Source organism: Colias philodice, chromosome 25 (assembly GCF_061535455.1).
Source record: "Colias philodice isolate Cphi_HAF_F1 chromosome 25, ilColPhil1 Martin Lab GWU primary, whole genome shotgun sequence".
NCBI classification, from domain to species: domain Eukaryota; kingdom Metazoa; phylum Arthropoda; class Insecta; order Lepidoptera; family Pieridae; genus Colias; species Colias philodice.
This window is the reverse complement of record NC_143110.1, coordinates 2,096,113-2,123,459: the sequence shown is the minus strand read 5'-3', so window position 1 is coordinate 2,123,459 and position 27,347 is coordinate 2,096,113. Positions and strand designations below refer to the sequence as shown.

Here is a 27,347-nt window from a genome sequence, read left to right as displayed (position 1 = left end):
ATCAAACCACGAGTATTAAAAAATAACTTGTAAGTACATGAAAAAAAGTAATAGGAAAATACAAAAGTATGTTTCCGCCCGGGATCGAACCGGGGGCCTTCTGCGTGTTAGGCAGATGTGATAACCGCTACACCACGGAAACCGATATTCGTGGATCAAAATTACCGTACATTTTCAAAGACCACATTATATTATGTATATTAGAAAATTTTACAGATTATGATGCTCTCGAGCACGGGTCGAACAATTTGGCTATTTTTTTAAGAGTGTTAAGACACAAGGAAAGTTCTTATGAAGAGAAAACACGAAAAGCGGGCAATAGGGCAGAACAACGTCTATATAGAACTAAGACTATTAGGTATTAATTTATTAGTTCTTACATTTCTAGAAAATCGAATTCACTGTATACATAATTAAGTAGTTATATACTTATGTATACCTACAACCACTGAAGTATACAAATGTATTTATGTATATTTTTTATACTTCAGTGGGTTGCAGACGTTGCAGTTTACATCAAATTAATGTAGTGTTTAGTGAGTGACACTAAAATACATTTTTTTTTATTTAAAGGTACATAATAAAAGTCCATAAAAGCAGTGATAACACATTTATTTACAGATTGTAAAAAATAATAATGTTTTCACCTGAATTTCATTTGATAAGCTTTGGAATGATAATATAATGAGCATAGAGATAAAATGCTTATAATTTATAAACACAAGTTTATTTTTTTTTCTTGCTGGTATCAAGGATTAAGGAATATTGATTTTTTTTAACTCTGATTTCTCGATTAAATACTTTATGTATATTCAGAGCTTTTTAATTTTATATAATAACTAGCGACCCGCCCCGGCTTCGCACGGGTGCAAACTGCATTGCTGATACAAAATACACTACAGAAAAACTGTGAACGTTGTATATACAATTAAAAACATAGCGGCCCGCTCGACTCGCCCGATAGCCGGGCGGCCGGCCGGTACCACCGCAAACGCTACGTCCCGCAATTTTTAAATCTGTAAAATCTTCGAAAATATTCACTTAAATCATACGGTGTAAAGGGCCATATAGATCTATATTAAATGAACAATGTATTCAAGGTATTTAATTGGTTAAGGATTAATGCTGTATTGGTTAAAATCGCATCGAAAATTAGCCATTATTTGTCGTAAAAAGTAAATGACAAAAAAAAGTTATTGTGGGTTATCCATAAGAGATAGACATACACCATCGCGGACTTTTCTGTAGACCTTTTCAATGTGTATAATACTTAGTACATTATTATGATAAAACTCGTAGGGTTCAGCCTGCGTTTGCAATGTAAGCGGAAAAAATGTAAAAATTTACGACATCACATTAGAAACCTCAAAAATAACAGTACTTCTCCACTATTTAATGGATGTTATTATACATATAAACCTTCCTCTTGAATCACTCTATCTATTAAAAAAAACCGCATCAAAATCCGTTGCGTAGTTTCAAAGATTTAAGCGTACAAAGGGACATAGGGACATAGGGACAGGGAAAGCGACTTTGTTTTATACTATGTAGTGATTAATAAACATAATATTAATTTAGATACATTTTTACAAAATGCATAGGTAGTTTCCCCATGCTCTTAAATATAATTTTACATAATATAGTATAAAATATTAAAATAATAAATATTTAATTTTCTATATGCATAAATTTTTATTGCAATTGAATTTCATCTCTTTTTAAATTTAGTTAATGTTATTGTTGAATGAAATTTAAAATAGTAAATGCAAGTCAGAATAACTCTACAGCTTATGATATCCTTTTATATATTATATAGGTATACCCTGAATAATGAATGTCCTTTACTAAGTAATCAAGTGTAAGCTGTTCAAACTGACCAGTGACCACACTAACAAAAAAATAATACAAAATTGTTTACATATATCTAGTAAACTAATAAAAAGGTACTACCTATCTAACCTATCTCTGAACATTAAAAAAAAATTTAATGTTGCCAGTGGCATAAACTATTTTTTTTTTTTATACAAATTCCAGAGTCATGGCAAACAGCTAAAGAATAATAATATTTCTTATTGTGGGGTCTGACGGAAAATATTCCATATTATTTACTTTAATCATAAATTTAACATTTGAAAACCACAAGTTCCCTTACACTATTGACTGACAAATAATAAAATTCACAATTTCACATAATGTTATTCTATATTCAGACTTGCAAAAGCGTTAACGTAACGTTACTTAAACTTATTCATGTTTAACTCTAGACAGAGCGACATAACTATGCTTAGTGTTCATATCGTAGAAGCCGACGGGGCCTGCGTCACAATCCGCACAACTTAAATACTTGTAATTATCTACTGTGTGCGTAAAACCAATGTTCTCAAAAGTGTACATGTTTTCTACGAAATAAAATTCGTCGATTTTTTCACTTTGGACCTGTCCATCTGAGTTCTTATCCTGCTCCATTAGAGGGAGGTCCTTCTGCAAACGTCATAATTTATGTTCATTATTATATTTATTATTTGTTAAGTATTTTTATTAAAGTCGTCTTTCATACTGAGATTAGAAAGCGGAAGTATACAAGATTTAGATACTTAATAATTGAAGTATCGTTTTTTATACGGAGTATTATGTATAAACAGTTCAGATGAAGCCAGATTAAAGAGCCTATAAGTGAAATATGAAAATGTTGGAAAATAGCGCCGTTCCCGGCTTAACCAGGGCATAGCGGTATACGGCGGCTAATATTGATTACTAAATTTACGCTACGTAATAAATATTAGCTTATTATCTAATTAAGTGCAAGGTAGTGAAATGGAAAGAATAAAATACCTCTTGTTTCATATATTTTCCCGATTTCCGGTCTAAAATCTTTGAACCGCAAAATTTGCATCTTACTAACAATTTGTTAGTGCCATCTTCCACCAATTCGTTTTGGGCTTCTTTATTATCTATAGCGTCCGATTCAGACATAATTGACTAATATAGCTGTAAATATTTACTAAAAATAATAAAAATATTTGGTTATTTTCACCTTAGAACTTCAAACATAACCTAACAAATTGTCAAATGTCAGTTGTCAATTTCATTTTTTTTTTCTTAAAAAAAGGAAAGTGGGTGCGTAACCGCAAGCTTGTTTAAAAATTTAAAAACATGTGATTGAAAAGTGCATAGGAAAAGTGATTGAAATTATAAATTCATGGATTACTTTCTTTGTTAAAATAATATAATAAATGAAGCATATCTACCTATCTTTAAATTAAAAAAAAAATATTTACAATTTCGTTAAAACATAGAGCAACGACCAGTTAATGTATTGTTGGTTTAGAGAAATTTAACTACTCCAAAGTTTAATTAATAATGCTTAGAGCAATATAAATTTATATATTATGCTGTATGTACATTGTTAGTTTTTTACTTACCATAACATCCTTGCGCCAATATCCAGTGAGACCTTAGTGAGGCAGATGTATATTGTATAATTTATTTAGTTATTTACCTCGCTATTCGTACGAATGAGTGAGTATCAATAAAAGTATGCAGCAACAGGCTGTTTTCCAATTACAGAGCATAATGCGACTCAGTGCCGCACAATGCCGAATTATGCTGATGCTTAATAATTGGAACATGAAACGCACCAGCAGGTTGCGCTAAATTCAGTGTTGAAAAAAAAATATTCATAGAGTTGTACCTTTTGTTCAATGTTTGTACCTTCATCCATACTTATATTTATTTTTTTAACACAATTTGAATTAACTTTGATTATTTCGAAAAAAGTACAATGAAACGAAAGCTTTAAATTTTTTTCCAACAATTAATAATTAGTTACGATAAATCGATTGCACGCATCAATTCACGCGCATTACTTTTTCTAGTGCTCGATTGTGCGAAGCGTTGCTGTAGTTGGAACATTCAACGTTAAGCATTATGCCACATAATGCGCTCTAGTGCTGTAATTGGAAAACGGGGAATGTTTTCAATTTTTGCCGGTATTTTTATTAAAAAAAAAATGATTTTGACATTGACATTAGAATTTCGATGTCATAGTTGCTGTCAGTGTCAACATAACGTTTATGATTTAACTCGGATTTTTAATTAGATAAAGTAAACTGACAGCAGCTAATGTCACTTTGTAAAATAATGTTGCCACATTTAAAGTAATAGTGAGGAATTCAGTTCTCATTCAATCAGATGAATGAACAATGAGTGTGAATAGTTCATCATTTCAAACTATAAAATAACATTATTTCTAATTGTAATATATAAAGCTATATAAGATATAAGTTACTAGTATAATGTAATTATAATCATTTTTTTATTTTTATTTTTACGATGTTTACGTTACTGTTTTCTTAATTTTTTCGTTAATTGTAACTAATTACGTTGTGTTTGTTGTAATTGTTGTGTTTATTTGGTGTTATATTGTTACACACTAAATATTCACTAGACGATCGATTCAATTTCATTCATTCCCGATTTTGAATCATTCACTTTGTGACAACTCTATTTTTATTTCATCAAAAACTGACAACACAGAAAACGTCAGTTTACTTTATCTAATTAAAAATCCGAGTAGACTAAAGTATAATAAAATGAGTTCCGGATTTATATCTGAATCGGAAATTTTGGAAGCCAGACGACGGCGTCAAGAGGAATGGGAAAAAGTCCGTACAGAAGATCAGCCTCAAGGTATCAGTGTTTTTCAATCAAATAAGGTTACGTTTCATATCGTATCATTACGATTAACATTAATATAACAATATTAAATGTAAACGACGAATTCATGGGTTGGCTTTAGTTAACTGCCGCACGAATTTGTTGGAAATATTTATATTTTTAGTTAGCTAGGTAATGTAAGATTGTAATTCCAAAATATTATCGTTAGGAAACTTGTAGTTTTTTAGTTATAAATTTTTAAAGTTAATAATTTTTTGTGCCAAAAAAGTGCATTTATCCGTTTTGTTGTGCAAAAAAAGCGGACCAAGACGTTCCATTTCACTGTACTGTGACTTTACGCTGCGGCCGGCGAGTGCCAAAAGCGACTTTAGGGCGATTCCTACTCAAACAAAAAAAAAATCTACGTAGGTAGGTTATAAAACTATTAAACTTTTATTTCTAATATCCAAATAGGTAGCGAGGAGCGAAGCGACGAGCGTGTTAGGTTAACTCTTGAACTGCCGCACGAGCCGAGCGAGCGAAGCGAGCGTGCCGCGGCAGCGGCCGGCGAGTGCCAGAAGCGACTTTAGGGCGATTCCCACTCAAACAAAAAAGACGTGTGGCACTCGGGCAGCAAAGCTATTGCATAGCATGCCTTCAAGCCACACTTCCGTGCCCATCGGAGTGGGGAGCGTGAGGTTTTTCGTTACGCAATTTCTGGATTCGGTCCCCACGCTCAAGGCCCGCGATAGAAGCTATGCAATAGCTTAAAAAAAATCTACGTAGGTGAAAAAACTATTAAACTTTTACTTTTAGTATTCAAATAGGTAGCGAGGAGCGAAGCGACGAGCGTATTAGGTTAACATTTGAACTGCCGCACGAGCCGAGCGAGCGAAGCGAGCGTGCCGCGGCAGCGGCCGGCGAGTGCTAGAAGCGACTTTAGGGCGATTCCCACTCAAATAAAAAAAACTACGTAGGTTTTCACAACTTGTTTGTATTTTATTTATGTATCGTAAAATTTTTGTTACACCAATTCCATACATTTTGAGGTTAGAATAGGAAAATTGATTTTTCTCCAAAACTATTGGTTTCCTAAGTTTCCCCTTTTGGTGGGAGGGTCCCCCCCTCCTCCCCCCCATCCCCCCCCCACAAAAAACCTATAATACGTGCGGCAGTTCTCTAAAGAAACCCCGAATTCATTGCTTGAATTATCGCCTATGTGTACTTCGATAGATTTGCTTTGTTTAGAAATATTGATGTAGGTATTTCAGCATTATGATATTTATAAATTTTTAAAAAGAAGATTATTCTAGCCTCTTTATTTGATAACAAAGTTAGTAAAACAAATCCATAATCGATATGTATTACAATTTTCGATAATCTGAATTTGGGACTTGGTGAAAATTTATCCGTCATCAAATTTGTATTTTTTTTATAAATTCATGTTCCCGTGAAACAAAAATTCATGTATTATGTAGATGTACGTAAATTCGATGTCCTATAATGTACAGTTTTACCATATTTAATTCCAAAATATTTTTATTAAGTACTCATATCTTAAAATTTAAGTTAGACCATTTTACTTACGACGTAGATTTCAGTATACAAACACACAATTTTCATAATGACACTTGAATTCTTATTACAGAGGCCCCAGAGGAGCCGTACGACACGAGGCCACTGTATCAGCGTTTGGAAGAACAACGCATGAAGAAAGAGGCTGAATATGAAGAGGCCCATAAGCTAAGTGCGTATTTATTTTATTCTTATTATCTATTAGGTTTTAATCATTGTTGATAGTACATACTTATATAATTTAGCATTAATAACAAAAAGCTGCCAATTTATATTATGTACCCAGGGGTATCTATAGCAACATTTGCCGATGACGCCGCATTTCTAGTATGCAATCCAGATCGAGAGAAAGCTAGCTATATTCTTCAGAATCAGCTAAATAAAACCCAAGATTGGCTAGATAAGTGGCGCATAAGAGCAAGTGCGCCTAAATCACATCACATCACATTTGCACTTAGACATGGTCTCTGCCCGCCTGTCCATTTGGGCCAAGAAACTCTACCACAGTCTAATTGCGTGAAGTACCTCGGCTTCTACTTGGATCGTAGGCTCACCTGGAAAGATCATATAAAGAAGAAGAAGACAGAAGTTAACTTCCGCTTCAAAAACTTACTTTGGCTCTTGGGTAGACAATCCACACTTTCTCTAAGCAATAAACTTAGAGTGTACTGCGCAGTAATAAAACCTATTTGGACATATGGTATTCAACTCTGGGCCTCCGCTAGCGAATCCAACCTAATGTGCATGCAAAGGGTGCAAAACAAAATCCTAAGAGTGCTCACAGCAGCTCCATGGTTCACTCGCAACTCTGAAATTCATGAGTACTTAGAAATGCCTACAATTAAGGAGGAAGCTACAAAATACCTCAAGAAGCATAAGCAAAGACTTGTAATGCATCCTAATCCGCTCTCCCAGCAATTGCTGAAACTAAAGCCCAGGAAACGTCTGAAAAGAGCTAATGTTGATGTTGAGCTACGTTAGAAAGGGGAATTAGGGCACTGGTTCTGGTTCTCAAATCGCCAAATCATTCTGTCCAAATATCTGCTCATAGTCCGTTGACTGATCGCAGATGTCAATAATAATAATAAAAAAAAAAAAAAAAAAAATTTATATTATGTAACTTTTAACTTCTATTTAGAAAATACTAAATATTTTCATTCACTTTTTGATAAAAATGTGAATGGCGCTTAAGATTTTTAATTTCGAGCACGTTGATTCCATACTAAACGCGAACCCCCTCACCCCTCACCTAAGGCGCGAATAGCTAAATTTTCGCTGACCCCCTAATCCCTCTTAATTACACATGTTTTTTATTTAGGACTTATTTAGGACGACACGGTTGGCGCAGTGGTAAAGTAAATGCCTACTGAGCCGACGGTCCCGGGTTCGATCCCCGGTCAGGGCAAATATTTGTGTGATGAACTCAATTATTTGTTCTTGGGTCTGGGTGTTATTATCTATATATGTAATTATTAAATATTATATTTATCGTCGCCTAGTACCCACAACACAAGCCTTAATTGAGCTTACTGTGGGACTAGGTCGATTTGTGTAATAATGTCCTATAATATTTATTTATTTAAGTTTCTTGGAAACATAGAATTAAGAAAGATAGAAATATAAACCCTAAAGATTGAACCTAGAATTTCACAGTTCAATGTTTATGCATTTATTTATTTAGTAACCATTTCACTAAGGGTAAAATGTTTTGGTTGTATTTTATATATGTTTTATTAATTTCCAGAGAACATGATCAGAGGGTTAGATGACGACGAAGTCGGTTTCCTCGACCTGGTAGAAAGGACAAAGGCGGAGGTAGCACAGCAGATCAGCATTGAGGAGCATAAGGAAATGCAGGAGTTCAGGTAATTGGCATTTTGTTTAATTTTGTAAGAAAAAAGACATGTGGCACTCGGGGACTGCCGCGGTAAAGCTATTGCATGCTATGCTTTCAAGCCACACCTCCGAGCCCGTCGGAGTGGGGAGCGTGAGGTCTTTCGTTACTAAATTTCTGGATTCGGTCCCCGCGCTCAAGGCCCGCGATAGAAGCTATGCAATATTAATAAGAATCAATGTTTAATTTTCTGCCTTCTTCGATGTCAGGTGAAGAGTTTTATCATGCAGACTATGAAAGTATACAATAAAGAATCTTGCACTATTTCATGACTTTTTTTTATATTAATTTTCAGTGATTCATTATTTTTTAATACAAAACAAAATATGTTCCGTAAGATATATTTTTATCAAAAACTAGCTGTCCGCGACGGCTCGCCCGTCGTTAATGTTTATGTTTTGTCTTCTTATGAATCAGCCTTGTACTTCAAGGAATATTATAAAAAAAGTATTAACGTAATTGGTTCAGCCGTTCTCGAGTCATGTGCTTACCAACACATTATGCGATTTTTTTTTATTATAGATTACATCTTACATGTCTTCTATGGTGAAGTAATTAATTAATAAATAAAATAATATTATTTACAGAGAACGAGTGTCGAATTTGGCTGAAAGTGAAGAAATAACTCGGCTAAGAGCCCAGCTGGCGCCAACAAGGTCCACACAGACAAACACACAGAAGAATAAACTTCAAGGGGTGAGAATTAGAAGTTAATAGTGATGATAATATTGCACAACACATTAAAAATCCAAATAAAAAGTGTGTAAGTAATAAATCTAATAAATCTCCATATAATAAGCTATTAATTATTGAATGTTATAAAATGAAAAGATTTTTTCTTTCTTGTATTGAAATCGGAAATAACTGTAGTAGCTGAAAAATATCGGCTGATCGTAATTTAATATTGTTACATAATAGTTTTTGTGTACTAGTCATAATATTATAATCATTTAATTTTAAATATTTTTTTTATTAATAATACTATTTTGCACGCCTCATAAGCGAAGCGTTGAGGTGGGTACTACTGTCACTTCGCGCAAAACATCTGATTTTTCAAACTTAAAATGTCTTTATGTATCATACATTGCACTTGTAAGATAATACATACACACACATATTAAGAAAAAACACTATTTTTAACGTTCATGATATTTTTGATGTCATTTTTGTTATTTAAACTAGTTAAAAAACAGTTTAAAAAAGTTCTGTCTTGGACGTCCGTGTGTCTGTATGTGCGGATCCTTTTTCTTGTTAACACGATAGCGACCGAAATACTTTACTAATCGAGTCTTTTTTTTTCTCTTACGCTTGAGTATGCTCAGGAATAGAACCCTTTCATTTTTCAGGGTCTGATTCGATGTGGTTTAATTGTTATTAAATAAACAAAAATAATAATTAATAAATATTTATTAAAAATAAATTATGAGGCGTGCACTTTTGGATTTTCCAAATTATTTATTTTTATTTTTAACAGGTAGTGGTAAGAAAGCGGAAGGCCAGTGAAATGGAAGGGGAACAGAAACAGGAAAAAGGAGCCACACCACCTAAAAATGGACTTGTCAGTGAGAGGTATAATATTTTAATTATACTTATATTTTATCACTTACTAGCTGCGCTTCGCGGTTTCACCCGCGTGGCTCAGCTCCTGTCGGTCTCAGCGAGATGATATTATAGCCTATAGCCTTCCTCGATAAATGGGCTATCTAACACTGAAAGAATTTTCCAAATCGGGCCAGTAGTTCCTGAGATTAGCGCATTCAAACAAACAAACTCTTCAGCTTTATAATATTAGTATAGATTATAGATTCACTAAACACCTCAAGACACAAAAAATATCATATAAATCAGTCGAATCTTGTCTAACATTCAGTGACAAACATACATAGCAAAGAAATAAATATAATATGTATAAGATAAAAAAAGACGTGTGGCACTCGGGGACTGCCGCGGTAAAGCTATTGCATGCTATGCCTTCAAGCCACACCTCCGCGCCCGTCCCCGTGGGGAGCGTGAGGTTTTTTCGTTACGGAATTTCTGGATTCGGTCCCCGCGCTCAAGGCCCGCGATAGAAGCTATGCAATAGCTTAATAATTGTATTTGGTTTGACTTTCAGTGCACCAAAAATAGAAGACATGGAAACACTGGGTGCTATGCGATGTGTCGGAGTGTTGCCCGGGCTCGGACACTACTCCGATAGCACTACAGACAGCGATGATTCTTCTGATAATGATGAGGTATTTGTTCTATATTTTACCAGATTTCTATGGCTCGCTGTGTCGAAAACCTAATAAATTATATGCTACCTTCCTCTTGAATCACTATCTTATTAAAAAAAACGACATCAAAATACGTTGCATACCTAGTTTTAAAGATTTAAGCATATACAGGGGTATAGGCTTAAAGGGGTAAAGGTCAGAGAAAGCGACTTTGTTTTATACTATGTAATCACTACATAGTATAAAACAAAGTCGCTTTTTCTGTCCCTATGTCCCTATGTATGCTTAAATCTTTAAAACTACGCAACGGATTTTGATGCGGTTTTTTGTAATAGATAGAATGATTCAAGAGGAAGGTTTTAGTATATAATTTATTAGGTTTTAGACAAAGCGGGCGAAGCCGCGGGCGGAAAGCTAGTAATGATATAACAGTAACAACGAAAGGAATAAAAATATTAAAACATAGTGTTGTATAGGCGGTTTATCGCTTATAAGCCTGAATTTGATATTTTGGTTTTATGCCATTCATATGTTGTATAAATATTTTTAAAGGATAAAAAAAATTGATAACGTGGCGGGATTCTAACCCGCCTTCAATCTAGAATCCTTCAAATATAATATCCTGTTATTGGAAATTTAGTACAAAAAATTACTTGTAAAATATGTAATGTGGCTTCAATTGCGTGCTACCAGTTAAAAATAATCTATGACTAAATACAACTTTACAAACAGTTCCATAGAACACAGGACCTCATACCGCAACAAGACATTGTAAAAATTACTATTTTGGTATAATATGTAGTGTATACAATATAGATACATCCATATGCATTTAGTAAAAATCGATTATTTCAATATTATAATTTTATTATTGGTATAGATTGAATTCGTATTTATAATATACTAGCTGTGCCCCGCGGTTTCACCCGCATTGCTCCGCTCCTGGTGGTCTTATCGTGATGATATAATATAGCCTATATTCCTCGATAAATGGGCTATCTTACACCGAGAGAATTTATCAAATCGGACCAGTAATTCTTTAGATTAGCGCGTTCAAACAAACAAACAAACTCTTCAGCTTTATAATAATATTAGTAGATACCTATAGATAATATTTTATTTCTTTATATTTCGATTTCAGAACGACAAATGCTGCGGCAAAAGAGATTTGCTTGGACGGAAACCGGAGTCGAGCGACAAGAGAAAGGAAGATTCTAAGAGTTAAACATTAGTATTAAGTGTTTTAGAATTATCTATGTATTTGTAATATATTTTGATTCCCGCAATAAATATAATATGAAATACACATGTTTTAGTTTTATGATGCGTTTTATTTTCACGACTTCGTTTTGAACCCCCATTTTTAAGTAGCATACTTATATTAATATAAAACCTATGCCCTATAATAGCATAAAGACATGTTAACATTATTAATGGGTCTAGTAGTTTCTGAGATGAGCTCGTCCAAACAAACAAACTCGTCATCTTTATATTCGTAAATAGATAGATAATGATCCTAAAAGTATTAAAGGAGCCTGATTGTAGATGATGGTTATATAAATACTATCTTACCGCCCGCGGCTTCGCCCGCTTTGTCTAAAACCTAATAAATTATATACCAAAACCTTGCTCTTGAATCACTCTATCTATTAAAAAAACCGCATCAAAATCCGTTGCGTAGTTTTAAAGATTTATCATTTAAGCATACAAAGGGACAGAGAAAGCGACTTTGTTTTATACTTTGTAGTGATGAAGAAGGCTAGTCGCTTGTAGATTTGGCTTTATTGCAGATTTGGAACTAGAAAAAATAAATTCTTACAACGCATGTTTGCTCAGGTACGTGGAGGACGAAGAACTGCCCAAATACCTAACGTGCCTATGACGTATTTTACAGATTATACTTAAAAACGAATAGATTACAATAAACATTGATACTTACTACAATACCCTTATACAAATTATATTTTTTTAAATTAAATTATTGGATGGGGCGTAGCTAACATAGAGTAAAAGCTCTCGAATACGTTGGTAAGAGAGAAAATCTCAGTATCTTATCTATGTATCTCCGTCGTGCAAAATGAAGCATAATATTCGAATTCACTACTTTATAGCGAAAGATAATGAACTGTAGATCCTTTTAAACAATAAAATTACTGTGACTCATTCTCTCTTTCTATGCTTTGAACGTTAAATAGTCATTTTTCTTGCTCTATCGACTATGATCTATAATTATTAATCCTACTTATAAATGCGAAAGTTTGTGAGGACGGACAAGTGAAAGAGTATAGCGCGTCACACACGGTGAAGATACTATAATATTTTATCTTAAGATACTGTTATATTTTATATTACAGTATCTTAACGCATCCGGTATCAGCGTTCGGACCATCATTTTTCTTTTTGTCATTGCGTACTAAGACCCCTGTAGAACCGCCATCCTGTTACAAATGACGCACATCATCCTGTTGTAAATTAAGATACTGTAATATAAAATATAACAGTATCTTAAGATAAAATATTATAGTATCTTCACCGTGTGTGACGCGCTTAACGCAAATACAACTGATCCGATTACAATGAAATTTGGCACAAATGGTTACTCGGATTAACATGTAGGATAGGTTTTATGCCGAAAATCCCACAGCAACAATAAGTTCTATGCGCTTTTATCTTTGAAAAAGCGGGCGAAGCCGCGGACAGAAATCTAGTAGGTAGGTACTAACCTTATAAACAACTTTATTTTTGGTTGAATTTTGCCGTTCATCATCATATTTTATGTATGTAAAAAAAAAGTCAGTGAAGTCCCATGTCCCCTAGTGGGGTAAGGGGCAGATGTATTATACGTCTGTTTCACTGATCGATTTTCTTTAGGGACAAATAGGTGATCAGCCTTCTGTGTCCTGCCAGACAGAGAAATTTTTTTTTCGCCAACTCCACCGGGAATCGAACCCAGGACCCCTCGGAGCTACGCTCACGCGTCAACCACTGTTCCTAGGAGGCGGACTCTTATTTATGTATGTGATGTTTACTTATAGGAAATAATGTATCGTTTGGGTAAGAAATAAAACAACTTTATTTGAGAATGTATTTACTACAATATAAAAATCACATCACATGCCACGCATAATTCTACAAGAACAAATACTAATTTTTGAACTATAAAGTGTAACACTTTATAGTTCAAAAACTATTATTTTTCAACACAAACCACCATTTATTCAAATTATGATCTATTGTTACTTGTCAATTTCACGAAAATCAGTCCAGCCTTCTAGTTGAAAGAACATGATAAACATCATATAAAACTGTTAAATGAACACTGTAATGTTTTATATTTTAATAAGACTCTTATTATTATTAACTAAATAAAAAGAATATACTATAACTAGATGAACACTATAAATAATAATATAAGTTTGAAATTATAGATAATCACATAAAAATACGTGAAATTTTTTTTGCATTGTTCATTTTTCTACAAAAAATCCGTACTTTCCTTCTTAAGACTAGATGGCGCTTTCCTTATTTCTATTTTAAACATAAAATTCCTTACTCTTAAAAAATATTTACAAATTCTTAAGCATAAGGTAAAGGTATAATATTTTATCTTAAGACACTGTCATATTTTATATTACAGTATCTTAAGATAAAATATAGTATCTTCACCGTGTGTGACGCGCTTTATTCCAGAATTACCTAAAAGCTAAAACTTGCTAATTCATGTTCTTATTAATTATGAAACTATATAGTCTTATTTCAAATTTATATTTAGTATATTACATCACGCTAGCTGTATCCCGCGGTTTTACCCGCATTGCTCCGCTCCTGTTGATCTTAGCGTGATGATATATAGCCTATAGCCTTCCTCGATAAATGGGCTATCTAACACTGAAAGAATTTTTCCCTTGTTCCTGAGATTAAAGCGTTCTAACAAACAAACACTTCAGCTTTATAATATTCCTATAGATTTGTACTCTAGCCAATTTTACCATAATGAATTCAGTACTTCTATTCCCGGCTTCTTAATTTTTTCTGGAGTATCTTCAAATGTAATTTCCAACTCTTCCTTTTTCTTTCTCCTATTTCTGAAACGGTATTTTTTTATTAAAAAAAAAAAAACAAAAAGAAACATTACTTATTAGTACTTAAATAATCACTTATAATACCACAAGAGCTTCAAAATTATCGGGTATTTTCCGATAGGTTCGTTGCAAACAAATGAAGGAGTCAAGTTTTTAGTCAAGGTTAAAAAATCACGAGCGCGAAGCGCGAGTGATTTTTCCTGAAAAACTTGACGACTTTATTTGTTTGCAGGGAACCTTGAGGGAAATGCCAGATAATTTTGAAGCTCGTGTGGTATTCGGGGGATTATTTTTCCGTCCCAAATGTCGGCCAATAATTTCACAATTGAATTCAACCTGTCAGTTTGACGTCAACGACCAGAGAAAATTTTCAAAAAATTATCAGTATAATACCATGTAGGTTGTACCACGTGACGTCGAATGGTGCAATTCTATTGGTCGATATTTGGGTCGGAAAAATAATCAAAATAATTTTTTTTTTGCAAAAATAAAACTGAATGTATTTAAACATATGAAAAACGGCTGTACCTTTTCGGATGCGGTTGTTTGAGATGAACAGTATTATGGTGGAGCTTCAAACTGTTGCTTTGCGTGAACCGTTTCCCACATTGCGTGCATGGGAATGGCTTTTCTCCTGTGTGCGTCTAAAAAAAAAAAACATCGAAAATCCAATACACCGTCCAATATTGCTGACTTGGGCTATAAACCCCACCGGCCTATATCGCGGTGTCAGCAATATTGTATGTATATAACGCGTTGATTTTTTAGTTTACGGGCTTCTCTCTTAATGGTCGCAAACCACCTAAGCTACGGTCTTTCCGGCTTAGCCTGAAAGGAGCACTAGTAACCGCGCGGGGTGCAGGGGACGAATCCCTATTCTATATTATAGAATTCATTAAGCTCTATACTGTGAATCATAAAGTGAAATATATACATATATTGTGAATAAAAGTTATGTTGTGAAAATAAATATTTTTTACTATATTTGTGTTTTTTTTTTAAACACAAATACACCACAAACTAACAGTACGAATCGTGCCTAGGGCTCGGAGTTGGGAAGTTGTTTATACGACGTTCGACCCAACTACCCTCACTTTGCTAATAATCGTTGACTTGCTGCGATTTGTTATCAACTACCTACATCAATTAGGTAGCTGTGTAGAATCGCAGTACATTCTTATTACATTCAAACTAATACTTAACCAGGACTCGCGTGTTATTTCTTACACATATATAATTTAAATAAATATGCACTTATATAGATAATTAACACCCAGACACAGAGCAAACATCTATGTTCATCACACAAATATTTGCCCCGGGTGGAAATTGAACCCACGACCTCTGGCTTCGAAGGCAGGGCCAATACCAACCAAGCCAATCGGTCAGTCAAGTAAGTAGTCAGTTTAGGGCCGATTTTTCAATGCTTGGATAAAACTTATCCGTCCAATAAAGTATTAAACGATGCTATTAAAATGTCACGTCACTGTCACTGTCACTGTCAAATACGGGCAATTAGAATACGTTTTTAAAATGGTAGTTTAATACATTATTCGACGAATAAGTTTTAACCAAGGATTTAAAATTCGGCCCTTAAATAGATAAATAATCATACCAAAAGGTGTCGTTTATAAGAAACGCTAGCGGCGAACTGCCGGCCGCAAATGTTACAAGTGTGCAATATTTGCTTCGTGTGGCTGTTGTGGTGGGCCTTTATACTTCCCGGCTGTGAAATCGATAAAAATATAATCATATTTTTCCAAAAATATGTCTAGAAATAAAAAAAAGACGGGTTGCACTCCGGGAGTGCCGGCAGAAGTGAAAACTTGATTATTATCGTTGAGCATGTTTGATATTTTGGAATGGTATCCGTCTTACGCTTTTTCGATCAGGTCACGTGTCCTGACGCGAGTTTAAGATTTTATACCCATTACAGAAAAAGTGCTCAACGCCGCTAAAGAAGTTTTCACTTCAAAAATAATCGTCTTTTTCCTAAAAAGCTAAAAAAAGATCGTCTTTTTTCCAAAAAAAGCTTCAAATCCTTCCTACTAATTGTATTATAAAATCGAAAGTTTGTAATGCATCGATGTTTGTTACTCCTTCACGCAAAAACTGCTGAAACTACTTTCTTGGAATTTGGCACACATATTGAGGGTAACTTGGATTAACATGTAGAATAGTTTTTATGCCGTACATCCCACGAAAACGGGAACAAATGCGGGTTAAATAATAAATTCAACTGGCCACATAATATTGTTGGTATTACAACTATATTATATTTGTTACTAATTAAACTAACAATTAACATTCTAGCAAATGAAAATAATTTAAATTTGAGAAAAAAAATTACAAAAAAGACTTACCGCCAACGAAGCGCCACAAATTTCACAAATGTGTCTTTCACTCGGCGGGAAGAAAGAAGTACGCGGGTGTTCTTTGTAATGATGCTTCATACACTCATTTTGCGTTTTGAAAAATTTGCCGCACTGCGAAAAAATAATAATAATTAGTTAGAAACACATTTATAAAGCAAGTATATTAGCTGTGCCCCGCGGTTTTACCCGCAGTGCCCTGCTCCTGTTGGTCTTAGCGTGATGATATATTATAGCCTATAGCATTCCTCGATAAATAGGCTATCTAACACCGAAATAATTTTTCAAATCGGACCAAGTAGTTCCTGAGATTAGTGCGTTCAAACAAACAAACAAACTCTTCCGCTTTATAATATTAAGTATAGATTTTAATGATGTTAAATACTAAGTGAGTTGGTCATAATAAAAATAAAACCACAATAAGGGTGCTTTTCAACCAATAATGTGCGAGGATGTGTAGCGAGGAATGTGTTTGTAAATAACCAATAGTATTAGTCTAAGATCCCACCGTAGGACTAATGCGTTCATAGTTTTTTTGATGAAACCAAAATTTTATGTGTGTATAATGAGGAGAATATATTATATCGACTAGGTTGCCAGTCAAAATTTGGCCGCAAGCATGTTTAATTAAATTTTTTCTAATCGATTTTTTGGAAAAAAAATTCCATTCACTTGTTATTTATATAGTCTACATTATACATAAAATTTTGGTTTCATCAAAAAAACTATGAACGCAATAATCCCACGGTGGGATCTATACCTATATCGCTTCAAACGCTAAACGCTAAACTGCAAACTAACTTTGACTTTCCTACGATTTTATTATAATATTTTCAGAAATTACACGGGATCTAGGTTAAATATTAGTTTGTCGTTATATTTACTGACCATTGAACCTACAAAAATGCGATTTTTCACAAAAAAACGATATTTTCACAAAATACCGATTTTTCACGAAAAACTGAAAAAGACACTATTCTACCTTCTAGCTACTTTCCCATATATTTAATGTATTAAGAATGTACTGCGATTCTACTGCCTAATTGATGTAGACAGTTGATAACAAATCACAGCTAGTCAACGACTATTAACAAAGTGAGGGTAGTTGGGTCAAACGTCGTATAAACATCGTCTGTGCCTCTAGGCACGATTGCGCCACGATTCAAAGGAAGGCGGCATTTTATAGTATTCGACAGCTAAGCATGTTCGGACAGGAAATAGTGACAACTATATTGACAACTAGCTTTCCGCCGGCGGCTCCGCCCGCGGTTTCAAAGAAAAACTCGCATAGTTCCCGTTCCCGTGGAATTTCCGGGATAAAACCTATCATAATATATTACTCGTGGATAATGTAGCTTTCGAATGGTGAAAGAATTTTTAAAATCGGTCCAGTAGTTTATGAGCCTATTCATTACAATCAAACAAACAAACAAAGTTTTGCTCTTTATAATATTATTAGTGTAGATTACTATTCATCTACAAAAATATTAAATTAAAAGTTACGTCTAACAATATGTATAGATTAAAAACTATATTTCTTCACCTGGTGACAAGTCGTTGGTTTCCTTGGTATCCTCTTCCGCCCGATTCCCATCCACTTTCGATTCGTTTCACCTGTGTTCGGTTTTCGAATTTGTTTTCGAATAGCACCTGTGTCACTGAAATTGCTACTATGTTAATAAAATAATAATAATAAAAAAATATCTTTGTATTTTTGACGTGACAACGTCTTATAATTCGATAGAGCCGGATGCACGCACGAAAAAACATGACTCATGCGGCGTTACCTCGCTCTGAGGCGTTCCATGTAAGGCTTGAAGTGCGAGCGAGAGCGCGGAACGAGCGACAAAGAAGCACAATCGGACGTTGTCACGTTCAACTATCGCCAGTAAACCGACTTTACAGACAACCAATTTTTTTTAATTAATTATTAAAAAATTAATCATTTATTATGTTAACCACTCACCTACTACTAATTGCACCTTTAACCTGGAATCAATTAAAATTTACTTTAAAATAAATACATTTTACGTATATATAACTACTATATTACACAAAACAATTATTATATTATGTACTAGTTTTCCGCCCGCGGCTTTGCCCGCCCAGTCAAAGAAAAACCCGCATAGTTCCCGTTCCCGTGGGATTTCCGGGATTTTCCTGGGATAAAAAGTAGCCTATATATGTCCTTTCTCGGGTATCAAAATATCTCCATACCAAATTTCATGAAAATTGGTTCAATAGTTTAGGCGTGATTGAGTAACTAACTATATATATAATAGTATGGATAGTAAAAATGAATCCCTAAATGTGTTGGTAAGCGCAAAACTCGAGAACGGCTGAACCGATTTAGTTTATTTATTTTTATTCAAATTACTGGTTTATTATATTCACAAAGTGCATGAATTCTCGAAAACTTAAAACATAATTTTGTCCATAATATGCTAGCCATATAAAAAATAATTTATGGATTTGCCTTACCTTTTCCAGTATTTGCTTTCTGATTATATTTTTCGGCTGGGAATCGTCGCTAAAACAAAATTTCATTATTTATAAATTCCATCAAAAATCTTTGACACTATAAAGGCCTATTCAAACTAGAGTGGTATTAAAGTGAAACTTTTATTACATCGTCTCAAACTGTTTGGTCTGTGTAGCGCATGTCGCGTGTATCGCTACTGTAAGTAGGTATACCTACTCGGCAGCCGACCGTCACGCGACATGCGCTACACAAAGCAGTGTTCGGAACCGTTCGAACAGTTTCACTTTTACCGTGGTTTCATAAAACCACACAACATTTTTTATTTATTTGTTATAAACATTGGATATGTAATCCCTGACTGCTATATACTATTGATCCGCTGGTGTTGGTCGAAGCATATAGCTTTCCTCAATAATTATGGGCTATCTTACACCGAAAAAAATATATATTATATAGCATAGCATAGCTTCTATCGCGGGCCTTGAGCGCGGGGACCGAATCGAGAAATTCCGTAACGAAAAAACCTCACGCTCCCCACTCCGACGGGCTCGGAGGTGTGGCTTGAAGGCATAGCATGCAATAGCTTTACCGTCGCAGACCCCGAGTGCCATATGTCTTTTTTTTTCAAATCGGACTCGTAGTTCCTGAGATTAGCGCGTTCAAACAAACAAACTTAAGCTTTATAATATTAAGTATAAATAATACTCACATTCCTTCATCGGCATGTAGTACAGAATGTATGAAATGTTCCTCATACGCCTTCCTTGTGTCAAAGTTTTTGTCGCAACGAACACAAAACGTGTTTTCATCCTCGTCATCAAGATTGTCCTGCAAAATGTAAACGTGTGGTGTTTTGAGTTTCTAAAGTAGTTTTTAATTTTTGTTTGGTTATTTATAGCTTCATTCAATATACTTTTAGATAATTTAGTATGTTGTAATATAAAAACGTCTTTTTATTAATTAATTGTCTCGTATCACGGCAGTATTTTTACCCATTTTTTGCAATAATTATAACAGTTTATTCCAAACTGTTCCAAGAAATATTGGGGCTAACATAATTATTGAGCTCTGAAGCTAATTTAGTCTTATAGAAAGGTGCCTGTTTTAGACGTTATATTTTATAGAAATTCTAGAGCTAGTATGCTTGCTTGTGTGTTTGTATGTTTCGTGCGTTTACACCCAGTTACCTATTGCTTGGCTAGATTTGTATTTTTGTTTGGTTTTGTGTAACAAATTTAATTTATAGTATGCTTAAAAAATTATGTGTCTATTTGTGTACTGTGTGCGAGTTGTGTTCGTGTGTCTGTGTGTACATGTCGTAGCCATATCGTAGATTTGCTCATTTCATGAAATGGCCAACATAGTTTGATCATCATAGTTTTATGGCACATCGACATTTGGCCAGATCGTATACAATATCTTAGAGAGAAAACATTAAAAAATTCAGAATATTTTATAAGAAATTGTTTATTGTCATTTAAGTTAGTGCCGCGGTAGCGCCGGCGAATACCAGAAGCGAATGGTTTTTTCAATAGAAAACAGTTAGGTTAGGTTAGACTTTAATAAACAACGCACGAGCCGAGCAAGCAAAGCGAGCGTGCGCTTTTTAAAAAAGAAACAAAAATGGTCGCATTTCGTGAAATGGCCATCCACGTTTGGCCAGATCGAAAATCGTGAAACGTTGACGATTTAACAATATGGCCAAACTAAATTGGCCATTTCATAAAATGAGCAAATCTACGATATGGCCACGACATAATATATACTTACAATGTTGCTCCGATGCTTGGCACTGCGGTGCTGCTTGAGGCCGATCTCGCTGACGAACGACTCGCCGCACGACGTGCACACGTGGTCACTTCTGTGCGTTCGTAAGTGCGTGTAGAATGTGGATGAGTGTCTGCAAGATGTTACTATTATTAATGTCCATATTATAAATGCGAAAGTAACTCTGTCTGTCTGCCTGTTACTCAATCACGCCATATGGGTATCAAAATATCTTTATAACAAATTCCAAGCAAATTGGTTCAGTATTTAAAACGTGATTGAGTAACAGACAGACATACAGAGTTACTTTCGCATTTAATATTATAGTATGGATAGTATGGATAAATAAAGCATAAAGTAGAACTTGAATAAGAACAAATGTATAAAATTTCAGAGGAACACTTCAATCCTACAGTTATTTATACTATAGGCTATTTTATTTTAAACAAATAATAATATTATCATATAAATTACCTAAATTCCACATTACAATGTTTGCATTTCTTAACTTGTCCACTGTGAGAGTCTTCATGGTGCAGTGCTGATTGCCTAAAAATAAAATAGACTAAATTAAATCAATTTATTATTTTACAACAAATCATTTTAATCGCGTTTAAAGTAAGATGTTTGTAGACATAACAATTTTCTCTCTTTATACTAAGCCATTAGCACAAACCGGACACTCCATACAAAATTATTGTTTTGACAGTCACACTGTAGAGACTGCAAATGTGTGTGTTAACGCTTTATGGGTGGCACATTTGTGACTAGCGTAAAGAAATTCGCGTTTTTCTGATGAAATAACCCGTAAACAGCACAATATCTAACCATTTTCTACGAAAAACGATAATCACAAATCCAAAATAATAAAATTACTTATCCAAAATAATAAAATTAAGTCAATTTGATTAATGTTGTCAATCTTCGTTGCGTATCGTCCTTGCAGAAAAATATGGACCATTTATAGCCTGATCGTGCGGGGCGAGGTAAGTGTTTAATTTTGGCGGGAGGCGGAGAGTGTCCGTTCTGTAGCGTTTAGCTACTATTATGTCACAGAATACATAATAGTAGCTACGAAGATTGACAACATTAATCAAATTGACTTAAAGTAATTTTATTATTTTGGATTTGTAATTATCGTTTTTCGTAGAAAATGGTTAGATATTGTGCTGTTTACGGATGTATTTCATCAGAAAAACGTGATTTTTTTTTTACGCTAGTCAAAAATGTGCCAACCATAAAGCGTCAACACACACATTTGCAGTCTCTACAGTGTGACTGTCAAAACGATAATTTTGTATGGAGTGTCCGGGGTGTGATTATGTATTCTGTGATATTATCATGTGTATACTCACTCAGTCATACAAACAACAGGACATCTGGCGCATTCATACTTGGTGTAGTGATCTTTCAGGTGATAACGCATGTAGCAAGGGATTCTGAATCGCGCTTTGCAAAAATTGCACACAAGCTTGCCTTTTGCCTGTAAATTATATAGAAATATCAGTTTTGTTATTAGAATAATTGTTAAGAAAAACCTGGTCAGAACTGGATAAAATTTATTTATTTTGATTTCAAATAAACTAGAACAAAAATCAGTCGAATTGAGAATATTTATTTCTTGTGTAGCATAGTCTATAAATTAACAAATCCTACTAATATTATAAATGCGAAAATTTGTGAGGATGGAATGTGAATGGATGGATGTTTGTTACTCTTTCACGCAAATACTACTGAACCGAATACAATTAAATTAAGTATGTGAGTAGCTGAAGACCCAGAATACGACATAGGCTACTTTTATAATCCCGGAAATCCGACAGGTGCGGAAACTATGCGGATTTTTCTTAGAAAACGCGGATGAAGCCGCGGGCGCAAATCTAGTTAAATATACTAAAACGATCCTAGAGAACCATGTTATCTGTTGTGTAAAAACGAAAGCAAAAATCAATTCAGCAATTTTGAGTATATAGCGAACAGACAGACGTACTTTGTAGGATTATGAGAAAATATTAACGTTTGTCTATCTTTCATGTCATTACCAGGCTACTAATATTATAAAGCTGAAGAGTTTGTTTGTTTGTTTGAACGCGCTAATCTCAAGAACTACTGGTCCGATTTGAAAAATTCTTTCGGTGTTGGATAGCCCATTTATCGAGGAAGGCTATAGCCTATATATCATCACGCTAAGACCAACAGAAGCGGAGCACCGCGGGTAAAACCGCGGAGCACAGCTAGTTCATGGTAGAATTGTGAAAATCACAAAATTGAAAACCTTCTGTTTTGTAGTTCATTAAAAACACATACCTCGTACATACGTCTCTCCTTACATATTACTTACGGTGGCCTGGAAGAGATCGCTACCTAGCGATAAGGCCACCGTTTGTACACATTATTTTCCTCTTGTCTGTACTGTATGTGTCTCTATTTCTTTTGTGTGTGCAATAAATAATAAAATAAAAATAAATAAATAAATAAATACCTCTCTATGTACATACTCGACGTGTCGTATATAATTGTCCTTTCTCGGGAAGCCTTTTAAGCAATCAGTGCATTTGTATGGTGAATTTATATATTTTCGATCTTCACCGCGCAATTTAAATTCCTGTAATAGAATTAAGATAAATAAATAAAGTGTAAACTATGGAAACAAATTATTTCATTTCATTTCAACATATAACATGTTGTGCATACGCCAACTTATATTTATAAAAATGTGTGCGTGTACTAGTATAAGAAGTGAAACTTCTTTATGACCTTATTTTTTCAAAAATTAATTTACTATATGCAACTTTACAGAAATACGTCGAATAACGCTTGGTTGGGATAAGAAAAAGATGGTGCGTAACGGAAAATGTCACGCGTAACGAAAAACAAAAATGTATTTAGCCTTAGTACACATGTACCCACCCTTTTATGATTCTTAAATAAAGAAAATAAAATGAATATATACACATCACAATTAAGGAGCCAATTAAAGGTGCACTAACAATATTGACCCTGCTGCATGTAGGTGAGTGGCTATGTGTGTTAAACCGACTGGTTTAACACATAATATATCAACTGACAAAAAAGACGTTTGTCACTCGGGGACTGCTGCGGTAAAGCTATTGCATGCTATGCCTTCAAGCCACACCTCCGCGCCCGTCCCCGTGGGGAGCGTGAGGTTTTTTCGTTACGGAATTTCTGGATTCGGTCCCCGCGCTCAAGGCCCGCGATAGAAGCTATGCAATAGCTTAAAAATGATAACAAAACACAGAAGAAAGTAAAATATATTGTTACCTTCATAGCTTCCTCTTCTGTCAAAGTAATAATCCTCCAATTATCACTTTCATAAATGAAACTAATCTTTGTAGCGCCACACTTTTTGTTTACCATTTTCTTTTTTTTCTTTCTCACAAGTTTAATTTTTACTCTTTCTTTATTATCTTCTATATCAGAATCTATATCGTCTGTTTCCATTCGCTGAGAAATATTCAATTTATTATCTGTGGTATTCTTACAGCCTTTGATATTTTTGGTATCTGTTTTCATTTGCTTAGGCAAATCAATTTCAATATGTGCGATATTTTTACAATCTGTGGATTTTTTATTATCTGCAAAATTTTTATTATCTGATTTAATTTTCTCAAAATAATCCGATTCTTCATCTGTGAGATATACATCATCATTGTCTGTGAAATTTTCATAATCTGTGAAGATTTCAACTTTGTTAACTGGTATAATATTATCTATGTCTAAATCTTGAGTGTCTGTAGTAACTTCACGTTTAGGGACTATAATTTTTATGTCCTCTATGTTATTTATGGTACCCCATCTATCATGACTATATCCCAAATCAGATAATTTAAGATATTCCCTGTCCAATATGTCCACTGCTTCATAAGTTATCTGAAATAAGAAATAAACTGTATAATTAATATACAAAGAAATTTTAATCTAGACAAATACTATAAAGCTGCAGAATTTATTTGTTTGTTTGTATGCGCTAATCTCAAGAACTATTGGTCTGATTTGAAAAATTATTTCGGTGTTGGATAGCCTATTTATTGAGGAAAGCTATAGGCTATTTATCATAACGTTCAGATCGACAAGAACGGAGCCATGGGGGTGAAACCGCGGAGCGCAGCTAGTAGTGACATAAAATTTGAGTCCACTTTTTACTATAGTATTACAATTAGTAATAATTATTACAGATTGAAAAAACTAAAAAACATGCAAACAAAGTCATGAAATTATTGTATTGTCAATCCTTGATAAATGTACAAAGTTTGAATTAAATCTGTCTGTTTAACATGGGTCAAATTGAGTCTAAAAGAATTGGTTACATACAAATATACAGGTGAAGCTCATAAAGAGTGTGTAAAAATGTGTAGATAGTTTTTTAGCGCTCGTGGAGGGCTTTTCCAAAATGTGGCTATTAATAGATTTATATATCTTATATATAAAATTCTCGTGTCACAATGTTAGTCTGCATACTCCTCCGAAACGGGTGGACCGATTCTCATGAAATTTTCTGTGCATATCGGGTAAGTCTGAGAATCGGCCAACATCTATTTTTCATATGTACCACGTGCGAAGCCGGGGCGGGCCGCTAGTATTCTTTATTAGTTTGTAAACTTACACTGCCTCTACATAAAATATCCTCGAGAACCTTTTTCCCGTTGAAGCATTTCTCCTTGAATTTGTGAAATTTTTGCAGTAATGATGCACATTCATAGCAGAAGCACCTTGGTAGCGCATCCTCTTTATCCAACTAAAATGTTAATTATAATTAAACTAACTGTGTTATGTGGTATCACCCATAAACTAATCAGGGAGTAAATGCAAGTATTTCTATAGCTTATGTGTAAGATATATAACTGCTTAGTATTATCAAAGTCCCTTCAGTGATTTTCCCGTGAAAGAGAAAAACATACATAAAATTTTCATGTTTATAATATAGCTTGTTTAGCATATTTGCTGCCTTGTAACATGAGTATTAATTTTGACAGTTTCATTATCTTATATTGCGTTGGTGGTTTTGTATTTATCCTATTGTATATTATGTTTGTTCCTACCATTTAGTCTCGGAATAATACATCGAATATACCTAAGTATATTATATTCAATTTTGGGTGGAAAGTTGCAGTTTAAGTTAAAAAAACTATTGAATATTATTTTTGAATGTAATAAATACAACAATACTTACTTTTAAATCCATTACTTCCTCGTAATGTGATTTTAACAGGTATTGATCATAGTTGTACATTTTCATATCAGTTCTAAGGCATATCCGACAAATATTAAGACTAGCCATTCTTAGAAATCAGAATGTATTTTATTATATTGGATAGATCATGAATGTTTCGCTATTTCTATTTGAATTATTACTTTATGCCGAAAATTCATGTAAATAAAGCTTTGAGCGAAGAAATAGTTATGTTCACGCAATGTCACATTTTGACATGAACAATCCATAGATAATATGTCCGAGTAATATGTATTATGTATTCACCATTCCATTTCACGTTAGTTTATAATGTCATTATGTTATAAAAGTACAAACTAAGTTCGTTTATTTGAAATTGAATTTAAAAAATATACCATATTATTATGTTTAAAATTGTTTACTATTAAATTACGTTAATAGTTAATAAAAAAATGATGAGTTGAAATTCGAACCTGAGAACTCTTTTAATTTTTTTAATAATAAACTTGAATCAAGATATTAGAAAATGACTTTGATGGAAGTTGTAGTGGAGTAGCCACATAATGTTCTGTGGGAGTAGCAATGCAGTTAATGATGTCCGTTTTTTAGGGGTTTTTTATATACATAATATTAATGTCCTTAATAAATAATATATGAGAATATTATAATATGCTTTTTAGTTTAATGCTCTGAGCTTAGGCTATAACTAATTTTAAAATTACTATTTATTAAAAATTTCAACATTCATATTTCGCATTTTTAGCATCACGGTACGATTTTTACAACAGTACCTACTGATAGTCTGATAATATTATGCAAATTTAAGGCCGCGTTTCCAATTTCCACTTGCAAGAAAACTTCCGCAAGAAATGTCCGACAGTCTGTCCGACAGCAGCTTGCAAGTCGAATTCCGCGTTTCCACCTGCAAAGTGCAAGTAGACTTGCAAGCTGCTGTCAGACAGACTGTCGGACATTTCTAGCGCAAGTTTTCTTGCAGATAGAAAGGCGGCCTTATGCTTAGTAACATCCAAATAAAGGCCGTACCAAACAGTACTATGCACGCATATTAATTTTATTTCATGCATATTTTATTATAATAATTAATAATAGCC

The 27,347-nt window shown here is 33.9% G+C and overlaps 3 protein-coding genes and 1 non-coding gene across 5 annotated transcripts; 1 reads left to right on the top strand and 3 right to left on the bottom strand.

The window, feature by feature from the left end:
- Positions 1 to 69: 69 nt before the first annotated feature.
- On the bottom strand, positions 70 to 142 carry TRNAV-AAC (transfer RNA valine (anticodon AAC)). Its single transcript has one exon. It is a non-coding gene; the product is annotated as a tRNA-Val (tRNA).
- A 1,836-nt stretch (positions 143 to 1,978) lies between these two features.
- Positions 1,979 to 3,075, bottom strand: strat (RAB interacting factor STRAT). The gene is made up of 2 exons (XM_089710830.1): positions 2,833 to 3,075; positions 1,979 to 2,481 (listed from the first exon to the last, which is right to left on the bottom strand). Exons 1-2 carry the CDS (start codon positions 2,971 to 2,973, stop codon positions 2,245 to 2,247), a joined length of 378 nt encoding a protein of 125 aa, XP_089566956.1. The 5' UTR covers positions 2,974 to 3,075; the 3' UTR covers positions 1,979 to 2,244.
- Positions 3,076 to 4,556: 1,481 nt separating this feature from the next.
- On the top strand, positions 4,557 to 11,662 carry LOC149477205 (PSME3-interacting protein). The gene is made up of 7 exons (XM_089710643.1): positions 4,557 to 4,689; positions 6,305 to 6,403; positions 7,976 to 8,096; positions 8,713 to 8,821; positions 9,600 to 9,694; positions 10,239 to 10,359; positions 11,483 to 11,662. The coding sequence occupies exons 1-7, from the start codon at positions 4,593 to 4,595 to the stop codon at positions 11,564 to 11,566; spliced, it is 726 nt and encodes a 241-aa protein (XP_089566769.1). The 5' UTR covers positions 4,557 to 4,592; the 3' UTR covers positions 11,567 to 11,662.
- Positions 9,763 to 26,477, bottom strand: LOC149477204 (uncharacterized). Of its 2 annotated transcripts, XR_016317606.1 has the most exons (16): positions 26,236 to 26,477; positions 25,669 to 25,800; positions 24,327 to 24,935; positions 23,527 to 23,649; positions 22,400 to 22,527; positions 21,519 to 21,593; positions 21,048 to 21,177; positions 19,987 to 20,105; positions 19,277 to 19,325; positions 18,762 to 18,784; positions 18,339 to 18,453; positions 16,787 to 16,909; positions 16,039 to 16,149; positions 14,952 to 15,067; positions 14,231 to 14,426; positions 9,763 to 9,834 (listed from the first exon to the last, which is right to left on the bottom strand). XR_016317606.1 is itself a non-coding variant. In XM_089710572.1 (15 exons), exons 1-15 carry the CDS (start codon positions 26,341 to 26,343, stop codon positions 14,327 to 14,329), a joined length of 2,061 nt encoding a protein of 686 aa, XP_089566698.1. In that variant the 5' UTR covers positions 26,344 to 26,477; the 3' UTR covers positions 13,949 to 14,326. The 2 variants fall into 2 exon arrangements, 1 of the variants encoding a protein (XP_089566698.1); XM_089710572.1 differs by lacking the exon at positions 9,763 to 9,834 and having other exon boundaries at positions 13,949 to 14,426.
- Positions 26,478 to 27,347: the final 870 nt, after the last annotated feature.